This window comes from Dendrobium catenatum, unplaced genomic scaffold (genome assembly GCF_001605985.2).
Source record: "Dendrobium catenatum unplaced genomic scaffold, ASM160598v2 fragScaff_scaffold_448, whole genome shotgun sequence".
In the NCBI taxonomy this organism is placed as follows: Eukaryota; Viridiplantae; Streptophyta; class Magnoliopsida; order Asparagales; family Orchidaceae; genus Dendrobium; species Dendrobium catenatum.
The window spans coordinates 51,792-74,288 of record NW_021318910.1 but is presented as its reverse complement, the minus strand read 5'-3'; the positions used below and the strand labels follow the sequence as shown (position 1 = coordinate 74,288).

Genomic DNA, 22,497 nt, shown 5'->3' with positions numbered 1-22,497 from the left:
AACTGATTGCTTGAAATTTAAAAAAAGAAAAAGTTACTAAATTCATTATTAACTGGGCTAACTAGACATCAAAATTAATTTTAAACTTAGCCCTCTCAAAAATATGTCAAATCTAATGATTTTTCTTTCTCATAAAAACGATTAGTATTAAATTATTATTATTATTATTATTTTTTTAATGCTTGTTTGTCTACAAACAACCAAATAAGCCCCCCTATCACCCTATGCTCCAAACAATCAAACCCTTAAATTATTTGTTCATTGACTAAAATCTGACATTTCATATCTGCTAACTGTTGATAATGCCACTTGATTTCGAGTAAATAACTATCATTAACATTAACCGCATTAAAGCATCTCTCCAATGCATTTTACCATCACTAACGGATGAATGTTCCGAGTGTACACAACTCAGTGATGAAGGGAGGGGGGTCACGAATACTATAAGAAGAAAGGTAAATTTGTTCGGAAATGAAGAATAGTAATATTTCCTGTTTCTCCTTCAGGGTTTCTCTTTAAGAGCTGAAGATGCCATTAAATGGTGCAAATTTGAGGCATGGATCACTGCACTAGGACTTGAATCCTTCTGTCGAGTAGAAGGGGAGCGCTTAAGGTTGTGGTTCCTCTCCTTGCTGCTCCTTAGAAGGCGCCGAAGAGGCCTTGGAAGAAGCGACATTACTCGTGCAGAGCAAAACAGAAGAATGATTCCAGATATGACGAAGAGCCTGCAGTGGGGATATAAATCAAAACATCTGAATCAAATAGATGTAAGGGTATAAGCCTCATTTATTTCGATACAACAAATTCACAAAAAATACAACGCATATTCGATTTGATTTGATTTTTACTCATTTTTTATGAGAATATGAAATCTGTTTATATCTAATTATCACCATCCTAAATATGAAATCTATGATTTTTGTAAAATGTGTTTTGTATTTACCAGTGATGGGAAGGAAATCAAAAAGGAAATTTTATGGCAATTTGACTGTTCAAACACACCAGCAAATTTAGTATTCGTTTTAATTTTATTCTGTAATTTATATTTCTTAGTTTGACATTTTATTAGATATGCACAAGTTGACCTGTAGCATGTACACAAAAAAAAGATCGCAAAATCCATCAAAGTGAGAATCCAGAGCACATCGTCCCGAGACAAATAGGGAAATTCGTCTGGACAATTAGGACTTAGAAAAATTTTCTCACTTCCTATTCGTTCCATTGCTCTTACGAGGGGATAACTGACCTGATCGTCCCATACGAACTTGGTTCGTCCCGTACGATCAGTATAAGAAAATTTGATTTTTAAAGATCTCCCCAAGTGTGTTTTTGTGCTAAGTTACTCAATTACAATCACATTCATTCAAACTCAAAAAATTGAAAAATACAGACTTCAATTTACAAACTATCTTATGCTGAAATTAATTTGAAGTCTTCATTAGTCTGGAGTTCGATTATCCTGAACTGTTAGTTCACACAAGAGCAAAAAATAATTCTTCCAAAAAGTGTTAGGAGAATATAATACTTAAAACAATAATATTTGGAATCATCAAAATTATACAGGTTGCAAAAATGTAAAACATGCAAATAGCAACTCTCTTAACAATCTCTCCCTTTTTGATGATGGCAAAACAATTATTGTTTGTATAATTTTCAAATTATAAGAATCTCCTAAACTCCCGCTGAATTGATAAACTCCCCCTAAATGGATAAACATGTGAGAATAAGGAGGTTCACCATCATTTGCACAAGTCTCTTTTTTTTTTTAAATACAAACAAATACGATACGGAACAAAAAAATACGAACAAACAATATAATACGAACATTTGAAGTCTTCATTAGTCTGGAGTTCGATTATCCTGAACTGTTAGTTCACACAAGAGCAAAAAATAATTCTTCCAAAAAGTGTTAGGAGAATATAATACTTAAAACAATAATATTTGGAATCATCAAAACTATACAGGTTGCAAAAATGTAAAACATGCAAATAACAACTCTCTTAACAATCTTCCCCTTTTTTATGATTGCAAAATAATTATTGTTTATATAATTTTCAAATTATAAGAATCTCCTAAACTCTCACTGAATTGATAAACTCCCCCTAAATGGATAAACATGTGAGAATAAGGAGGTTCACCATCATTTGCACAAGCCTTTTTTTTTTTTAAAATACAAACAAATACGATACGGAACAAAAAAATACGAACAAACAATATAATACGAACAAAATACGAGAACAAGCAATATTTTCTCCCCCTTTTTGACAACAACAAAAAGAGAAGAAGAAAAAGAACAAATTTCTTATACTTTCTTTTTCCTCCTTATTACACCCTGAACTAGCACACTGATAGACTGGCCAATTTGATTGGGAGGGAATTAGGAAGTATCCTAATCAATAGGGAACTATTTATGAATGTTATTAATCAAAGGAGAATTGTTTAGAAAAATTTTTAATTACAATTGGTACGGAATTATTTAGGATAAGAGCTCTAATTTGAATTCAAAATCTAAGAGAGAATTATTTAGGAAAAATGAGGAGGAACTAAGGGGGGGTTGTTTAGAAAAATTTTAATTACAATTAGGAGTGAATTAATTAGAAAAATAAATCTAATTTGAATTAAAATCTGAGAGAGATTTATTTAGGGAAATGGGGCTGATTTGGGAGGGAATTATGGGAGCTTATTTAAGGGTAACTATGGGATGATTTCAAATTATATTTTGGGAGTTTGCTGAATTTAGTTTATTCTAGGTTATTTGGGCTTTAGCCGGCAGCTAGGGATTTGGGAGAGCCGGATCTTCCTCTCTAATTGAAGATCCAATTGTATCTTGCATTTCTCTTTATAGTTTTTTCAATAAAACTTATTTTGGGGCATTCTTCCAAATTTTTTGTGTTTCACCCCTCTGATTTTTGTGAAAAGTGCATGCACTTCCTAACACACACCAAAAGCAAAGATGGTTTTAATTTCCATTTCTTTCCTTCTTGGCTTGATTTTTTTCAAACTAAACAAAAGTTAAGAAAGTAATAGTGGTATAAAGTTTACCATCCAAGCAACAAAGAAAGCCGGGCAACTGGAGCAGAAGGAAGGCTTTCACCAAGCGCAAACATACCAGCAAGGACACCACTCACAATGGAGGCAACTGCAGTGCATGTGGAAACCACAATAGCCCTCCCGTGTTTCAGTCCTCGAGTCTGTCCGCAGCCACAACAAAAACTATGTTAGAATTTAATAGAAGCAAGATATACAACCTGACAACAAATTGATGCTAAGCATAGATAACATGAATATATAATACTATACTGGCATTGCTCATTATAACCAAAACATGCAATAATTAGTCATTTGCTCAATAATTTATAAACGATGACCTAAATTCAAGCAGTTAAAAGATATAGACCAACACATGATTCCACCATCCATGAATTCATTACAATTTAAGCTTCTTTTAAATAATTTGTGCTAGTTTCAAGAAACAAAAAAATGATCATTCCTTCTAAGAGCTACCTTTGCTGCACTCATCTTCCTAAATCTCTTTCAACATACTTCAGGCCTCCTAACAAATTAGAACCATTTCAATGATATTTTTGCATTTTCAATCCCCAATTTACTCTTCACATATGCATCGTTTTAAATTGTAGTTCTCTATTATCTTTTTTTTTTAAACATTACGTATCACTCTGACTATTTATCCTTGATATAGTGATATCATAATTTGATGATGAACTTCTGTTTCTGTTGCATAAACAAATTATGATATTTCACATCACACACACACACATGCGTAGTATACTTTCTTTGCTGAACATCTTAACGACACATTAGAATCTTTCAAGTCTACAATAATTGATCGATACTTAAATCATTTTATACATTTTGATTCTATAAAAATACATAAAATATTTTTAATATTTCAAAATCTATAATAAAAAATAATAAACATTTTGAAGCATGAACTTCACGCACTGCAACCATGCTAAATGGTTTTAGGCTTTCTACATTTATCAAACCATTGATGAGATTTGGATAAAAGCAAAAAGACCCATCAAAAAAAGAACCAAAAATGCTGCCTAGGAAACCAATAAGCTATTAGATAATTACAGTGTCCAAATTTCTAGCAATTTAAAAGAAAATGGTCAAGACACAGACACCCAGACCATGTAGTATTAAATATTAATAAACAGGTAACAGGGAATCAAAATTAATTCTAACTTTAACTTTGAACTCAAAACAGCAGACAGAAACTACAAAATGTTAATTGCTGCTGACGTAGGGCCCGGGGGGAGGGAGTTGAAGAAAAAGTTATATATATATATATAATAATTAAATATATATATATACTACTAATATATATATATATATATATATATAGTAATATATATATATATGATCTGTGTGTGTTCTCCAATTATATTATTAGCCTCTAATACAGTGTTCAATCTTAGAGAGAATAAGAGATAAGAACTAATAACAGAAATAGTTGCACATAAATTTTAGAGATAAGGAGAATTATCGAGAAATGAAATAACTTTACTGGTTCTTCAAATTACTTGATTAAAAAAAAGACTGACACATTACGTTAGGTAAGATCAATCTTCAGCATTATACATTAAGCTTTGCGGGTTGATTAAACTACCACTTATATGAAGTCTAAACCGACGACAGGACCAGGCTCGTCTATTACAAGCTTGTGTTCAAAGTTTATAAAGAAAGCATAACCAATTATATAGAGAGAACTTACGCTTCGTTGGGACAGCTCTCTTACTGCTTTCTAAAGTAACTTTTTAGTAAAAAAAATTTTTTTAACTAGAAATTTTTGTACTAGAAAGTTACTTTAGAAAGCAATAAGAAAGCTGTCCCAAATGAAATCTTAGATGAATTACTGAAGGTTACCTGACAAACAAATCCAAAACGGCACTGCAACATATGCTAATTAATATGCATATTGGAACCAAACATCATAGAATATCCCTGCTCAGAGAAAACAAAGCCCAACTTTGATATTACAGAAAGAAAACCTGTAAACAACAATAGGTAAATCAACAACTCTATCTGATTAAAAAAATTCCTTTGTTCGAAGACTCATCTTTATTCAAAGAATTATATCTAAAAAATAAAGGGGCTATTTTGTTGCCTGAAAAAGAAGTACAGTGTAAAAAATTGCAGTGTATTAGAAATACTTTGGAGTTATTTGGTTGAGATGTAAAAGACAAAATATTTATAAAGGAGCAGGATTAAAATTTAAATTAGTGTAAGGAGCGCAATATAAATAAAATTTTAAAAAGGAGCAAAATAACCAAAAATATTTGGCGACTTCTGAAATACACCAAAAAATTTGATCGTATTCTGCACATTTATAGAGAAGAGGAGAGAGAGAGAGAGAAAAGAGAGAGCAGAGAGGACGGAGGTACAAGGAGAGAGAAAGAGAGGGCAGAGAGAGAAAAGGAGAGGTGGGCGTGGAGGAGAAAGAGGGGCTGATAGAGAGAAGATGCAGGTAAGTTAAGTGAGGAGCCGAAATATGAAAGTTAATTACTTACATATTGATTAAATATTTGAATATAAAAAAATTCTAATAACTTTAAATCTTTTAATTACCAAGTTTCAAAAGCCTTTTTTTAATAATATAAATTTAAAATATTAATTAAATATTTATATTTATTTTAATTAATCTTAATTTAAATTTATTTTAACATTTAAATATTAATTTAAAAAATTTAAATTTTTCATTTAAAATAAATATAAAGTGTAATATATATTTTATTTTTTTTTTAAATATAATATAATAATTATAATATTCATCATATTAAAAATTGTATTAAATATTTTTATCATTCATATTTATATTAATTTATTTAAATTTTTATATTTAAATGAAATGAAGTTTTAAATTAATAGAATGTTAAAATAAATTTCAATTTAAATAAATATAAATTTTGAATTAAAATAAATGATTAATATTCATGAATAAATTTAATTTTCTAAATTAATTATTTTAAACTAAATACTTTATAAAATATAGTTTGAAAGTTAATTAAAATATTTAAAGTTGATTAAAATTTTATTTTAAATATTTAAGCAACTTTTAATATTTAAATATTTAATCAAATAATTAAGTTAATTAATTTTAAAATTTTACCCGCCCCACTTATGTTACCTGCATCACCCCCCTCTCTCTCCTTATACTCTCTACCATCTCTCTCTGAAAAGCAGAATACGCCAAGTTATTTGGAGCTTACAGAAATGCACCAAGCCAAATTATTTTTGGTAATTTTCCTCCTTTTAAAATTTTTCTTATATTACGCTCCTTACACTAATTTAATTTATAAACTTATTCCTTTCTAAAATTTGGCCTAAATTAAATATAGGTTTTTACTATTTTTTTGTTTGGCTTGAAGCAAAGTGAATGCAGTGTAAAGAGAATGCCAGCAGTGGCGGGGTGGCCTGCCAATGGCGAAGGTTCGATGGCGGCGGGGGTGGCCGGCGACGATTAGAGGTGGAGAGGGTGGCAGATGGTTGCGTGGGTGGGCGGTGGTGGCTGGGTGGCCGACGGTGATGGGTGTGGCTGGCAGTGGCAGGGGTGGCTAACAGTGGCCAACGATGGTGGGAGGTGGGTAGCAAAGGACGACAACTACTGGCAATGGCGGGAAGAGGGCAGATGAGGTTGGTTGTGGTGGCAGGCGGGAGGAGGAAGCCAGCGGTGACGGGAAGGGCCGACGGTTGGCTGTTGGTGGCGGCAGAGGTGGCATTTGGCGGTGGCAATGTCGATGAATTTGTAGTATACTTAGAAATCTATCAAATCAGAGAAATTCTAAATACACTGAATTTGAACTAGAAAGTGAATTTCTTTTAATTCAAAATTTTACTCTGCATTCCTTTTAATTCAAACCAAACACCAATATTTCAAAACCCTTGCATTTGTAATATATTACACTCCTAATGCAGCAAACCAAATAGCCCCAGAGTCTACCAGAGTACATCAAAGTATAAAACCAAGCATAACCAGTTAACATATGTGTGGATGCAATTTTATCTGTAAAAAATATATCAATACCTTACTAAGGTATAGATCAAGCCCAAAGTGCAAAAAGGTGACAGGGAAACTAGGTCTCAGTTAGTCTTGGAAATTAATTATTTTACAGAAGATCTAGTCGAATAACTTTCACACAAAAAAGTGAGTTCAACCAAGCTATAAAAGGACAAATCAGAGAGATATTCTGAGAAGAATCCTAGAGAAATTTTGATAGAATTTTATGAGAAGTGCTTCGATTGAAGGTTTCAGATTGCAAGAGTTCACGCTCAACCAGTAACCAAAGATATATAAGTGAGAATCCCGGTAAGGGTTCAAAAATTTATTATACAATATGATTACATAGATTGAACTTGGTGTAGCTAATTGTGTCATAGGTGAGTTAAGCTTATAGTTGGATGATATCAGAGGAACTTCAATAAGTTCTAGATTGTGAATGGATTCCTATGGGTTTCTTCTAGTAAGATATCTATTAAACTGGCAAATTCTACCAGGAGGTTATCCCAAGTTCCATAAGTAAATAGCCTAATGGAAAGTCTCTCCGACAAGTTTTAGAAAGTGTTCAAATAACAAAAACCAGAGTTGAAACTTCTCTAAATGTAGGATAGGCAGAGAATCCAGCTCTCCAGATTCTTCTTTCGTGGAAAAGATAAACAAATCCTTTACGACTTCAGAATTTGACATGCCTACAAGTAAGGCTCTGATCTCCAAACTAATCTTGAACCTTACGAAAGAGATGGAGTAGAAGCCTCTGTAGGTGCGTGGGCCAACTTCAATCAAAGTCATGGTAGAGTTCTTTATAGTCATCCAACCATAGGAGTTATGATGCAGAACTAAATATGCTTTAAAAGAATGTGATAAGAACTTGCACGATTTTGATAAGAACAAATAACAATTAAGACTATTAGCCACTAAACGATAATGGAAAACGTAAGAGGGGTAGCTACGCTTAGGCTAAATCACATGCTAAGTATTTGAATCATTAAAACAATTTAGAATTTCAACAACATACTAATTAAGTAGTTATTCAATAGAAATCCTTAATCTAACAACGACATAAGTAACATAGAAAGTACACTCAAATCCTATGTTTACTAAACGGAGGTAGAAAGCGAGGCACGATTCCTTACGACTTGATCACCACCTACAAGATTAGCGGAATAGGAAGATAAGTGAATAGGGGATGAAGTTCACCCTTGTTGTTGTCCGGAAACAATTTGCCACTGGATATTGGCAAGTTGTTCATCGATGGCTTCTGAAAGTGTGAAGATGATGTGGTCCACGTACTCTTCAATGGAGTTATCGACTTCTGGGTTGAAGTCGAAGAAGGTGGAGTGGAGGATGTTGACGTTCCCTTGCTCGTCGTAAGAGAATCCGTAGTCAAGTTTCGGATCGTCCATTCATTGGTTTCATAAGGTTGATGAGTGGACGAAGATCGTTGTTGCTTCCCTTGAAGACTCCACTAGAGAGAAAGAAGTTTCTCTAAAAAGTTGAAGTGGAGAAGGAGGGGGTGGCCGGCCAATGAAGGAGGCTAGGGGAAGACTTTTGGTTCAGATTTTATGGAGGGAATTTAATTCAAACAACTCCTTAATAAGTCCCCTTGATTAAAAGGGGTTAATGAAAGGAAAGAGAGAGTGGGGCGGCGGGCAAGAGAGGGGGAGCTGGGATTTACTTCCAAAAATTAAAGATGGGATTTTAGAAAATAGCAAGGAGGTGGGGACTTTTGGAAATTTCGGCCAATAGAGGCGGATGATGGCTTGAATTATTTCTAAGAGCGGAGATTGGCTTTAGGAAATAAATCCAAGGGGAAATTATATGGGGGCCGGCAGCATAGGGAGACTAGAGAGGTTTTTATGGAAGCATTTAATGCTTCATGGAGTTAGGGAATTAAATTTGTGAAGAGATATTTCATCCCAGTTTAAATTAAAACTCAAATAGGAAGGGATTTGGAAACTTTCCTAAAATAGGATTTGTATTTTGGGTAACTTTTCAAATTCAAATAAATTTGAATTTGAAAAGTAATTGAGTTACCTAAAATATTAAAACCTAATTAGGAAAGAGGTAATTGCAAGCAATGATGGCAGGAAAACCTAAAGGGGGAAGTGGGCGGCGGCTTGGGCTTGGGGTTCGGTTAGGTGAAGGGGCCAGCAGGTGGGGGTGGGGTTTTGGGTAAGTTGGCTAGTGGTTGTAGGGGAGGAGGGTGGTGGTTTGAGGTGGTGGTGGTGGTGGGATGAGCCAACGGGTAGGATGGTGGTGAGGGGCGGCGTCTTGAAAGGGGATGGGGTGTATGGGCCGGCGGGTTAGGGTGGAGAACGGGAGGAAGAAAAGATACGACGAACTAGCCGCGAGCCCGGACTCTTCCAAGGCTGGCGGGTGATACGATTCCAGCTCCAAGGGTTCTCTCTCCCAAACGCTCTCAAGCTCTCTCAAGAACTCACAATGCATAAAATTTTATTATTCAATCATTAACCATGAAAAGTGAACATAAGGGCTATATATAACTTCATATAATGGACTTAAAAATAAAAGATGACGAACCCCTTTGGGCTTACACATGACCACCCTAAAGCAAGGGGTAAAAAGGGGAAACAAATAAAGCAACTACAAACATAAATAAATAAAAGACAAATACATAATACAACTTAAAAATACATTGACTTGATCGTGGCCGTAGATCGACGGCCACGTCTCTGATAGGCTTTCAAGCTCCGATGTCCCATCATTCTCCAAGGGTGGGAAAGCTCGACTCCGTCGAGTAAGCGCCCCGGGTGCTTTCATAGATCTCCAATGCGTCGAGGTCAATTTGCTATAGCTCCTCGTGATCCAACCACGTGTCCTCTGACTCAGGTTTTCCTCTCGACCAATCAAGTACCTCCGTCGTCCACCTTCTTTTATGGAGATGATGTCATCACTCAGAATCGTGTCCACCTTCTTATATCTCAAGGATTTGATGCCACTAAGGAACGTATTGGCTCTGGCCATAACCGGTATTTCGTGGTGCCACTTGGCGGCAAAACCACTCAGTTCAGAGGGCCCTGGGTCGTCATAACCGTTTATCCTGCGGTGCCATTTGGCGGCAGAACCGCCGGTTAGAGAACACGGCAAGAGATTGTTTGAGAATGGATCATAGTGATATTTTCGACTAGGCATTAGCTCTATGTGAGCTGAAGTTATATTTCAGATTTGTACACCTCGACAAACTATTGCGGAGGGTGGATGGTTTTTTGTGCTTTAAGAGATTGATGGTTTGATTTCAGTTTTAAATATCTTGGAATTTGGGATTTGTTGGATTTTGGACTATGTGGAGTTTTGGATTTTGAATGGACTTTTGGGAGGCATTTGAAACTATTTGTGAATGGACCACTCCGGTTGAGATTTGCATTCAACACGGCCATCATCGGGGTGTACTTAGGGTCATTTCCATTTGATTGAACATTGTCAACCTTATCAACTTGCCGATAGGGCATCGAGTTTCATAGGCTTCGTGCCTTTGTTTAGTGAATTCTTTTGATTTTAGGCCTTGAAGGTCTAATATGAATGTATTGAAATAAATACACCGGTCGCCACAACCATATATTTGTTTGAAGGTTCGAACCCTGTCGACTCCCATTGGTCCGTATAGAAGGATCAGGTTCGAACCCAAATTCACTTATTGATCCGCGCAACATCCTTAGGTGTCACGTGTGTACCAATAACACGCTCGCCGGGGCCCATACGGGTTATGATTGTATTTACCCCTTTAGTGTACCTATGAGTATACAATTTATGGTGCACGTGCATGGGTATTTTGTCATATTTTGGTTGTGCAGGTAATTGTCATTTGAATGCACAACATTTCATTTGAGAGCTTATACACGCCCTCTGTCCGCTAGTACGAGTGTTGCAGATCCGATGACGGTGCGTTGTACATTGTAGACGCCTTCTGTCTGCTTGCATAAGTGTTGCAGATCCGATGGCGTTATGGTCTTGATTTTATGAGACATCTCCTCATCTTGATGTCGACTCCCTCTTTCTGATTCACAGGGGAGGTCTTTTTAGGATTTGAAATTAATGATTTCTGCTTTGAAGAGAACTCCTTTTGAGGTCGTCAGTGTAGTGGACTTGTTTTCTCTGATGTTTGTAGATATCAGAACTGTTTTTTTCCTGAGTATATGATCAAGAAGGAATTTTAGAACACCAGGAAGTTTAGTTCGAATTTGCTCAAACATCTCCTCCATTCCGCCAGGGGGGTGTCCTTCTTGCATACATCATGTTGCCCTTTATACCCGATGTACTTGTAGATCTTGGTCACCGTCATTGTAGATGACATATTTGCTTGTGTCCGCAGTGGTTCGTTGTGCCTACGATATACACACTGTTGTTATCCACAAGCGGCTCATGTTCATTTGCAGGGACCCGTTGTATAAACTATGCCTTCCTAGAAGTGTTCGTAAAAGAGCCATTATTTCTGCATCATATCCACCTTTCACCAATCTCAGGTGGTAGTTTTTATGTATTTGCTTGTAGAGGAGGGTCCTACATTATTGGTTTCCAGTATCGCCTTCTCAATCAACATGCAAAGTTGCTAGTGTTGGAAGTTTCAGTAATGCATACAGGGGACACATATGCATTCTGCAACCCATCTGTCGTACTTGCAAGCATGGCACATTTGACTTCATAGGGACTATTGTAGGAGTTCGTTACACCTACTCATACATGTTTGCTAGTAGCTGAAGCTTGATTATTTGTTGATCATTTAGTAGTCCATGTTATTCTATACTTTGTTTAGATCCAGTATCTAAACCCATATTTGAATTTAGTTCAAGTTCAAACCGATATGCGTATTCAAACTATAGATTGAGTTTGAGTAGAAGTTCAGGTCTCCTGAAGCCTATAGATATTCAAGTCTCTTGTGACCCAGTTGAGCTCAGGTTTTTTATTGTTCACATCAAGTTCGAGTTTCACTTAGACTTGAATTCATCTAATTTATAAGTCCCCATTTAATGTCGTATAGTCTGAGTTCAGAGTCTTCTGAAGTCTTTGCAAGTTCAATTACATGTTCAAATTGATTTTGATTCAGTTCCAATTTGATTTCATTTTATTTGGATTTGACCTTTTAGAAGTCATTTAGGTTTTGTTCAGGTTCAAGTCCACAAGTCCCCTGCTCTTTGGAGTTCAGGTCCTTGTCCTTTTGAGTTCAAAACAGGTCCGAGTAATATTTCACCCGAAATTTCGGTATCCTCCCGACGTCTCCCCCATTTAGGGGAAAATCTGAGAGACTAGGCCTTCCCACCACGCTACTCGAGCATGTATGGTAGGTGTCGGGGGACATCGGGCCGTACATTTTTCATCCCAACATGCTACTCGAGCGTGTATGAGGTCTTTGAAAGGTATTCATACAAGAGCGCAAGTGAATCTCCCCAGCACGCTACAAGAGCGTGTATAGGGCTTACCCACTTTGACGTATATGTCACACCGGGCTCCCTCCTACCGTGCTACGAGAGCTCATATAGGTGGTTCCCCGGTCCTCAACAAACACCGAAAATGGGATTTTAGGCGATTACCCGCCTCGTCGTAGGCACCGCACTGTATTTCCTCCCACCGTGCTACGAGAGCGCGTATAGGGGGTTTGACGGTCCGTTGCACACAATGAGAACGAGAATCTTAGTTTTAGGTGATTACCCACCTCGTTGTAGGCGTCGCACTGGGTTTCCTCCCACCATGCTACGAGAGTGCATATAGGGGGTTCCCCGGTCCGCCTCAAACATCGAAAACGGGAACTTGAGTTAAGGAAGATATACCTTGGTGGCCGGCGGTGCTGATGTCGAGGTCGAGGACCGTCCCACCACTCTAAAAGAGCGTGCATAGGGTTTACCCGCCTCGTCGCACCTGTTGCACCGGATTCCCCTCCACCGTGCTACAAGAGCGAGAGCGAGCGAAAGGGAGAGATCGGAGAGCGTGAGAGAAAAGGGCCTGTTCATAGAGATGATTGCGATATTTAACAACGAGGCAAGGCGTCGTGGGAGAAATGACGTCGAACGTGCAAGGGATGGCGACGACGTGCGAGCAGGTATGACAATTTGATTTTTTTCCTTTTTTTCTTTTTTTTTTGTTTGCCATTGCAGGTCAACAGGGTTCTCACATGGTGGGGTCACACAAGGCTGCTGTATAAGTGAATTTGGTGGGTTGAAATCAGGACCTTCATATGCAACTAGATCTTCTATGTTAAAGGAGGGATTGATGTTGAATTCTGGAGGCAGATCTACTACATAAGCATTATCATTAATTTTGTTAATTATCTTGAATGGTCCAGTACTCTTAGCATGCAACTTCTTAACTGTTCCTTGCGAGAATTGTTCCGAACGAATCCGCACCATCACGGAGTCTCCAACTTCAAAGGTTTTAAATTTTTGTTTAAGATCAACAAACAGTTTATAATCATTATTGCTCTTTTCAATTTGTCGTGCAATTTCGTTATGAAGTTCATGCATATATGAAGCAAATGATGATGCAGATTCAAAAGTCCTATACCTAGAGCACTTGGGTATGAGATATAGTGGTTGTTAAGGTTTGAACCCGAAACAATTTCAGAAGGACTTAGGCTAGTGGTTCGGTTCACAAAATTATTATAGGCAAACTCAGTTGTGGGGAGTATGGAGTCCCAATCCTTAATATGCTCGCCTACTAGTGATCGTAACAAATTGCCTATGCTCCTATTGACTACCTCGGTTTGACCATCAGTTTGTGGATGAAAGGCTGCAGAGAATTGCAATTTAGTACCCATTTTCATCCAAAGGGTCTTCCAAAAATAACTGGTGAATTTCACATCCCTGTCTGATACAATGGTTTTGGGTAAACCATGTAAGCGGACAACCTCGTTGAAATAAAGTTTGGCAATGTGGGAGGCGTCCGATGTTTTGGAGCAAGGTAGGAAATGGGCTATTTTGAAAAATCGATCGACTACAACACAGATAATGTTATTCCTACGAATAGTCTTGGGCATTTACTATAATATCCTTTGTATTTGCTCGAAGATAACATGTCGTGCACATGATGGGTTCATGATTCTAGCCCGTAAGTGAACAGTTAGTGGATGTTTGCATTTATCGTGTGTTGCACTCTGTATGTTTGCATTCACCATACATTGCATATCAAAATCTTCTGCTTGTAGGGGACTCGTGCATTCGACTGTGTTGATATTGGCTACGGGGAGCCGCATTTGCTGGAGTTCTCCTGTATTTTCCTGCATACGGTGTATAGAGTGTATGTCTTTGTTCATAGAGGACCGGTCATCCTTACAACATATCGATTGTGTTTCCTTGGATGACTAATATGAACATCACTCATTGACTTCAAATTTGTTGCTCGTGGGGTCTAATACATTTGCTTGCATTTTGATATTGATTGCAGGGCATTGTGACATTCATTAATAACCTCTCCATGCATATTGGTTAGTGAGTTATTACATTCATTACACATTGATTTTCAATGTTTGTGGTGACTGTTACATGTATCTGCAAGGTAATTCATTCATTTCGAACTCATCAAATGCATCAACTTGTTGTGTTATGACTATCATGCCCCTAAAATCTAGCTCGCATTGACTAAAGGGATATTGTAGCATTCATTGCATGATACTGTGAGTTGCCTTTTATAAATGATATGTCGTGTATACTGCATATTCTTTGCTATCCTTGAAGGTGATCTGTAGTTGGCATCAATATTGATAGTTAGCAGGATAATTTCCTTGCATCTTTCCCGTTTTGCTTGTAGGTACGTTGCATTCCTTGCATATGACCGTTGGTAAGTTGTTATGCTGATTAATTGTCTATTGATGCCATTTATAGATGATTTGTTATGTATATTGCAGGTTCTTTGATATCCTTGAAGGTGACCTATAGCATGCATAATGAACCTGGTAATGTTGCTTGTTGATATTTGTATTTCAATAATCATGACAACTCTTAATGCTCATTGAGAATTTTATGTTGTTGTTTGTAGATAAAATCCATGTTGATCTTTCCTTTCAAACAAATTGTATTTGGGGTTTTGTCCACCATAAGCCTCTCACTTGTTTAATTGTATTTAAGGAATATGCTATTTTTAAAAAATTACAATTTTGTTTTAGATTAAGGACTAGTTCCCTGTGGTTCTATCTGCAAAGTAGGTTCTCAATAGTCTTGTTGAAGTTAGGGGTGTCAAAACGGGTTTTCAGATCGGGTTCAAGTCAAACTCGAAACCAACCCGTAATCATATGACCCAATCCGTTTAGGGAAATGGGTTGGAAACCCGCACCCGAACCGAACCCGATCCAGGTCCGGATCGACCTGAATTGACCCGCCAACCCGTTTTACTTTAATTTTTTTTTTTTACTTCAAAATAAAGGGAAAGAAACCCACAACAGCAAACTACAGTAAACAACCCCAGTACCCCACAATAGCAAGCTAAATGGAAAATAGAGTAATGATAATAGTGTAGCATATATATGACATTCCAACATCAATTAATAGGAAAACAACCTAGCAATGTAGCAAATAGGCAACCCAGCTAAGTGCAACATTTCAAGTTTCAACCAATCGAATTCACCATGGCAGCAACCCAAGACTAAGTCAAAAAAACCAAGACCCTCAACAACAAAATTGCATAAACGATGAGAAATTGCACAGTAGGTGGAGGCCAAGGTAAGAAAAAAGAGGCAAATAGAGAAAAGATAAGCCAATGAGGTCGAAAAGAGAAAGGCAACACGATGTCAACAGAAGACACAGAACGAATAAAAGAATGAGCACGAAACACAAAACAAAATGAGAATGGAAGAGCCAATTAGCCCAAGAGGTGAACTAGTGAATAACCCTAAAATGCGAAAACAAAGAAACCATTAACGTATAGTCACTCAAACCGCACAGCTTCATGGGTGATTTTGGGTTTTTGGGTCAACCTGAACCCGACTCAATTTTTTAAACGGATTGATTTGTTTAACCCTAACCCAACCCGTATGACAAACGGGTTGACCCGAACCAAGAATTTTCCGGATCAGGTTTTGGGTCGGGTCAAGTCTTGACACCCCTAGTTGAAGTTGAGTCCCCTATTTGCTGAAACGTTTGCTCCCCTGTAAATTTATTTGAGGCTGGATCTCGTTGCATTATTTATTGTGCAATTAGTTTTTTCTTAAAATTTCTTAAGTCCAATTCATTATCTATACGAACTTTCAGTAGCCTCCCAACATCTCCCCCATTTAGGAGAAATTTCAGGAGTCTTAGCCTACCCAACATGCTAGAGAAAGACGTGCATGGACTGATTCGGGTAACACCGCAGTCGTAGTGTTCAATCTCGCCACATTAGAGAAAGCCATGTATAGGTCTTCGGAGGTACCTGTTTGAAAGATTTTTTATTTTTTCCCGTAGACATGATGGCACATACACGGGTACTTAGGGTTGTCCCCGTCATGCTAGAGAAATGAGTGCACAAGGCTCACATGCCTCGCCGTAGGCGTCGTACCGAGTTCTCTCCCTCCACGTTAGAGAAAAGCATGCATATGTGATTTTTCCTGTGCGCCGCGAGCGCAAAAAATAAGATTTGAAGAGTTTTTGAGTTCAAAAAGCATTATACCTTTGCGCGAAGAGGTGACGGTGTTGATGTGTCGAGGTGATGACGACGATGCTAAAATGCACAAATTGTTCGTTCAAAGTTTCTAATTCAATGATGGTGGGTTTAGTGGTCAAATCTAGAAAGATTCCTGAAGTCCGAGGGGAGATTCACTTCTTCTATTAAAGGGAAGGATTTTAGATTTCGTACATCAGAATTGCGACATGGTCAAGAATTTTCTATAAGAGCATCAGGGTGACAAAGTCACCAAACTATATTTCCAAGACAGAGCTATATTTCTACCAAGATCAATTTAGACTCAGATTGCAACTTTCTTTTTTTTTTCCGAAGCTAGAGAGATTCTAAATTTCTTTGTTCTAGTTTTGGCTCAGGTGATGCCAACTTCTTTTGTTAGCACAGTCAATTTCATTGTCTTTCTCCATGAACATAGGGCAACGTAGAGTTTGAATTTCTTCCAAAACATGTTTGCAATAAGGGGATTTAAGAAAGATATTATCTTGTTCTCATCCAAAAGTATTAAGATTAACAGGGTAGAGAAAAGGTTAAAAAGATTAAAAGAACACCTTTTTTAATCAAGTCAACTGAGGATGGCTGATTAGGATTCCACCAGCCAAGATAGCACCGAAGAGGTTGATGATACCAACTCTTTCTATTAAGGGCTGCTAGCACTCTGTGGAGCTTCAGGATTATGTACTTGACGATTAGCATAACTCTTTGGAGAAAATGATCAAGGTGGTACTCACCATTCCAATTAAGCTAGCATATTCTATTATGTTTCATTTTAAAATTTAAACTTTGATTCATTTAAAATTTGAAATTTGTCTACTGAAGTAAATATGGGTACAAGCATTGATGTCGACTTGAGAGCTTTTGGAAATGTCGTAAATTATGTTGAATGTCCCTAGCACGCGATGTCTCTCCCCAATCTTGATAATCATGTGATTCTCCGCTTCCTCTCGTGATTTTCACACTCCTGACCTTCCATCTCACCGTTTAAAGCCAAAGGGAGGGTAGGGCATCACTTATTCTCATTCGTTTGCCTCTCTACAACCACCAAACCTTCCTCTCCACTCTCTCACAGTCGTTGGATGATTTTCTCTCTCTCATAGTTGCCGTCAGAGGAAGTTCTCACCCTTCCATTGAATGCCGACATCAATCCTCCTTTGCAAGAAGTATATCCTCCTCTCCTTCTTCTTATTTTTCAAGTCATTTAGTTAAAAGTTTCTTTTGGGTCTAATGCAAAGTTGGATTAGATTAGTATTGATTTTGTATAACCTTGAATTCATTGTTGGTTGGGCTCTAGCTCATGTGGAAGAAATCATTTTGTTATCATTTTTATTTGAGTAGAATAAACCCTATGTTTTCTCGATTTTCGTCCCTCATTATACATATATTTTGTTAGTTGTAGTATATTTTAGATCAATTAATTCGGATGTCTTCAACAACGTACTTATAATTATTTGTTTTTACTCCTTGTAAGACCCCCTGGTGGATTCAAGTGAATCACAATTGAGGTTGGATTTCGTGGCAACCACGATAAATAGCTGTTATTTATTTGGAGATAAACATACCTTTTCTTCATTAGGGGAACAATATGTGTTATTTTCTTTAAGCGCTTTGATAATTACTTAGATTGTCAGTCCTATCATTATTATGATTTTTTTATATATCTATGCACTCGTGAAGATCTTTTTATGTTCATAATAAATAAAGTTGAATAGATAGGTTTATTTTGATTATAAATGTTCAAATTTCTAAATACAGACTCCTTGTGTAGACTTTTTTTAATACATGCACTTCAATTGATGGTCATAATGTTATCTTTGCAAATCATATCCTATTATGAAATAACAACCTCCATATTGAAAATGTTACACCTATTGAAAAGTGCCAAAATTTACCCCGGAACTTAGTTTGTTAAAACTCCCTCGCTCAGATAAAAAAAAGAAATCGCGCGGCGGGGAGGCCGGGGCCGAATTTTCGGAGCCCACAACATGTCACATGTGTGCAATGGTATGCGGGTCGGGAAACCCTATTAGATATTGGCTAGCCATGTCGATGGGCCCACAGAGTGATGACTCTATAGAAAATCATAGATTTTCTTGGGTTAGTGTTTACATTCCTGGTGAAGGGTACTTGACAGACCGACTATATATATATATATACCTAAGCTAAAAAGCATAAATGACTACTAGGTCATTAAGAGGTATGATGATACCCAACGTGATTATATTTAGAATTACATTATGTGTATAGAGTTTGATATATGCATTGGTTACATTAGCATATCAAAATTATAGTAGAAAACATGGCATATCTCATGGCTACTTTGATTTAGTGAATATAGGTTGTTACTCTCACTTTTTGGATGATCATACTGCATGCCTCATTCCTTTGTCGTTTATGCTTTGATAGATAGGAGCTATTTGTTGAGTTTGATTTATCAAAATCAATTGTTGTTATCTCTTTACAACAAGTCCTACAAATGTGATTAGCGGTTTGTCACCTCAAGAGGAAATTTATCAGTAGTAGACTATATTTTATATTTTATAGCAGATTATTTTGCATTTTGATTTTGAGGTTGGGAAGTTTTATTCATGTTGTTATTTTTTTCACATTATTTTGCTTGTAGTAGCTATATTGATTTGTTGCACTGTTATTTAAATTCATATTAATAAAATTAATATTTACTTTTATTTCTACTATTTACTTTGATATATTTAATTGTATTATTAGTTTATTATCTTTCCTTCTAGTGAGTACAAAATAAAATCTTTTCTCTTTTCATTTCATCATATGTTGCCAAGGTGTACCGTCTTCCGGACCCGGGGTGTGACAGAGAGAGCTGATCTTGGATTGAATTCCAGGGAAAATGCGCCACTATGAGAAAAGTATGGCATTATCCCCATTGAAGTCCGCATTAGGTTAAGTATTAGCTTTTTTACAACGAAGGCAAGGAATATCGCAATCACAAGAGGTGGCTAAGTATGAAAACTTATCTCCAAAGAAGAATTTAAAGAAGCCTAGTAGGGTGCACCTGAGGGTGAGGAATGACAAAGGAAAAGACCTTGTAGTCCATCCTTATAATGCCTTAATGCCTTCTTTCAATTGCAAGGAGGGTAAGACCGTCTTCAATTGAGAGCAAAAAAATCATTGGACTATGATTGGCTTCACTGTGGATCCCTTTTAAGTTAAGGCCAAGTTGAACTTGGCCATCTATGAAATCGATGCCAAAGCATGTTGAGTGTTGGTAGATAAGTTTTTTTTTTCTAGAGAGAAATCACTTGCTACATATGACAATTAAGTAAAGAATTTTTGAACTGTATATAATAAGAGCTATAAGTCTCTTTCAGAAAAGAGAGTCCACTTGCGGAAAAATATCAAAATTGAAAAAGCTCAAGTGACTACAAGAAATGGAAGTTGTGGCAATTTTGAGGGAAAAGTAATTGGAGAGGAGGCTTCTCTTACATGGCAGCGAATCAAATAGAGATGTTGTGACATGAACATGGAAGTGTACAAGAAGCACATGCAAGATCAAGTTCTGAGATCTAGGAACTATCTATGACTATACAAAACATTAAGATGAAATTTTGGAATTAAACATTAATGCTTTGATCATTATGCATTCATGTAGCATATTTGGTGCATCTGTTTCAAATACTCATTACAAACACCATAATTATATGGAGAGAGAGAGAAGGACAATGTGAAAGAGATCACATTACATGAGAAAAACCACCATTATCAAACACTGATGATGACACAGAAGATTAGCATGCAAGTATTTAAGACAATTGTAGCATCATTACAACTGTAAAATGGTGCGTTCATCAGACCATGAAAAAAAGATACTGACAAAACCAGCAAATAGGATGAAGGGTTAGAAACATAGCCTACCGTTCATATGAGATAATTCACATACATCTCAATTTAAAAAAAAAAAAACTTGCCCACTAACATGGATGATATGCAAAAACAAGAAATTATGAAAGAATTTATTTCCCAGGAAATCAAGAAAAACAAAAGAAAATGCATCACCCAAATAAAATGCCTGATTCCAAGCCAGATATAATTTCCTCAACAACTTCATAGTTCATCTGCAAAGGGCCGCCAGAATGTCAGTTTTCTGCTGCAAATATCAAATATAGAGAGAACAAAAACACATGGACTATTTTAGAAAGGATGCACAAAGAGGCCCTGAAACAAAGAAACACTTACAAGTTCCTGATCTTTCCGTTTGCTTTTGTATATGTGAAGCCAAGCATTTAGTAGAACCTGAGTTCAATACAAAAGGTAGATGAGTTGGCTTCAAGCTTATGCTCTATAATGTAGAGTTGAATGTGAAAAGAGAAGACAAGAAAACCACAATGGCACGGTTGTTTATATCTGTTGCAATCGGGAGGGCTTCTAACGATGGGGCAAGAAAACCTAGCACATATCATATTTCTGTTGCAACTAAACATTCTACCATGTTTGATATTCTCAGAAACATAACATCAGGATTAACATTTAAAAATCAGTTAATTTTAGTAATTTCTATCATTAATTTAAAAAATTTACTCATGGAAAATTAAGAGAATGAATGCACATTAAGAGATGCATCCAAGAAAAAACATAAAATGTAAGAAAAATATGTAATGTAAAATGCATAAGCGTAGGCTGTGTTATAGTTTCATTTTCATTGGTATAATGGATTCCACACAATCATATCAGATGCTGACATTCAAAAAAGGATAAGAAACTGTTAGATCGGTCCAGCCGGTCCCCTAGGACCGGCTTGTGCGAAACAGGTGGAGAATATCCGCCACTTGATAGCACACCTAGGCCAAACCGCACTGTTTGGAAGGATTTTTGAGGGAGTTAGGACGGAAATTTAAATGTAGGGACTATTTAGATATTTCCTTTTGGATTGTATGCATTAAATAGTTTATTTTCCTAGGGTCAGGGCATCTCAAATTTGACTGAAATTTCAGATCTCTTAGTTTCTTTGGGCTCTAGCGGCGTCAGAGATTTGGGAGAGAAAGATCCTCATCTCGAATAGAGGATCAACTGTATCTTGCTTTATTTATTCTGTTAGTTTGATTTCTTAAATAAAAATTACTGTTTTGTTGCCTTTTCCATTGGTTTGGGGAGCAAATTGTTGTTTTTGCCTCTATTGATAAGATTTACTTGAAATCGTCAAGTGTTTCCTATCAAATTAGTATCAGAGCAGTTCCTAGGCTAAAAATAAAGTCTTCCTCCCTGATTTCTGCTGCGTTTTCCTCTCCGATCTTACTATTTTTGCTGGATTGGAGGTCAGATTCGTGTCAAACTTATTGATCTTTGCTATTGGAGCCTAAATCCAGGTTCCCATGGCTGGAAGAAAGGTGAAAGTATTGGAAGGTGAGATCGGACAAATAAAATCTAAAATTTCAGATATCCAAACTCAAGTTTAAGATATGAAAAAGGATATTTCATCCATCCATGATAAGTTTGATTAGAAAATTTCAATCCTGGAGGAGATGTTAAAGAAAGTGCTCAAGGGCCAAACTAAAATATCGCCGTCGAAGGTGAGGGAAGGCGCCGAGAGCCAAAGAAGTGTGGAAAACCCTAAGCCGATCAGACAAAGGGAAGATCAAGAGGTGGAGAATTTGGAGGGAACATAAGAAATGCCTCCCCTAGGGCCTATTCCTAGGGAGGAGTCAGGTAAAGGGTACGGGGAGAGGTGTGAGGGGGTTGGGCATGAGTGGAGGGGTGTTGAATTTGAAATAAGCAGGGCTGAATTTGAAAGGCAAGGGCTTAATCATGATTGAAGAGGAGTCAAATTTGAAAGGAGAGGTTTTAAATATGATCGAAGGGGTGCTGAATTTGAAGGAAGAAGGCGAGATTGTGATGAAAGATTTGAGTGCGAG

General features: G+C 36.8%; 1 protein-coding gene across 1 annotated transcript in view; it reads right to left on the bottom strand.

Annotated features, from left to right (window-relative positions):
- Window positions 1–242: 242 nt before the first annotated feature.
- LOC110105265 (probable magnesium transporter NIPA9) overlaps window positions 243–22,497 on the bottom strand; it is a 37,533-nt gene continuing 15,278 nt past the window's right edge. Inside the window, 6 exon segments of the mRNA XM_028694292.1 lie at window positions 243–725; window positions 3,043–3,213; window positions 4,900–4,949; window positions 4,951–5,015; window positions 20,628–20,703; window positions 20,825–20,881. Coding sequence (XP_028550125.1) covers window positions 503–725; window positions 3,043–3,213; window positions 4,900–4,949; window positions 4,951–5,015; window positions 20,628–20,703; window positions 20,825–20,881 — 642 coding nt within the window. The 3' untranslated portion in view covers window positions 243–502.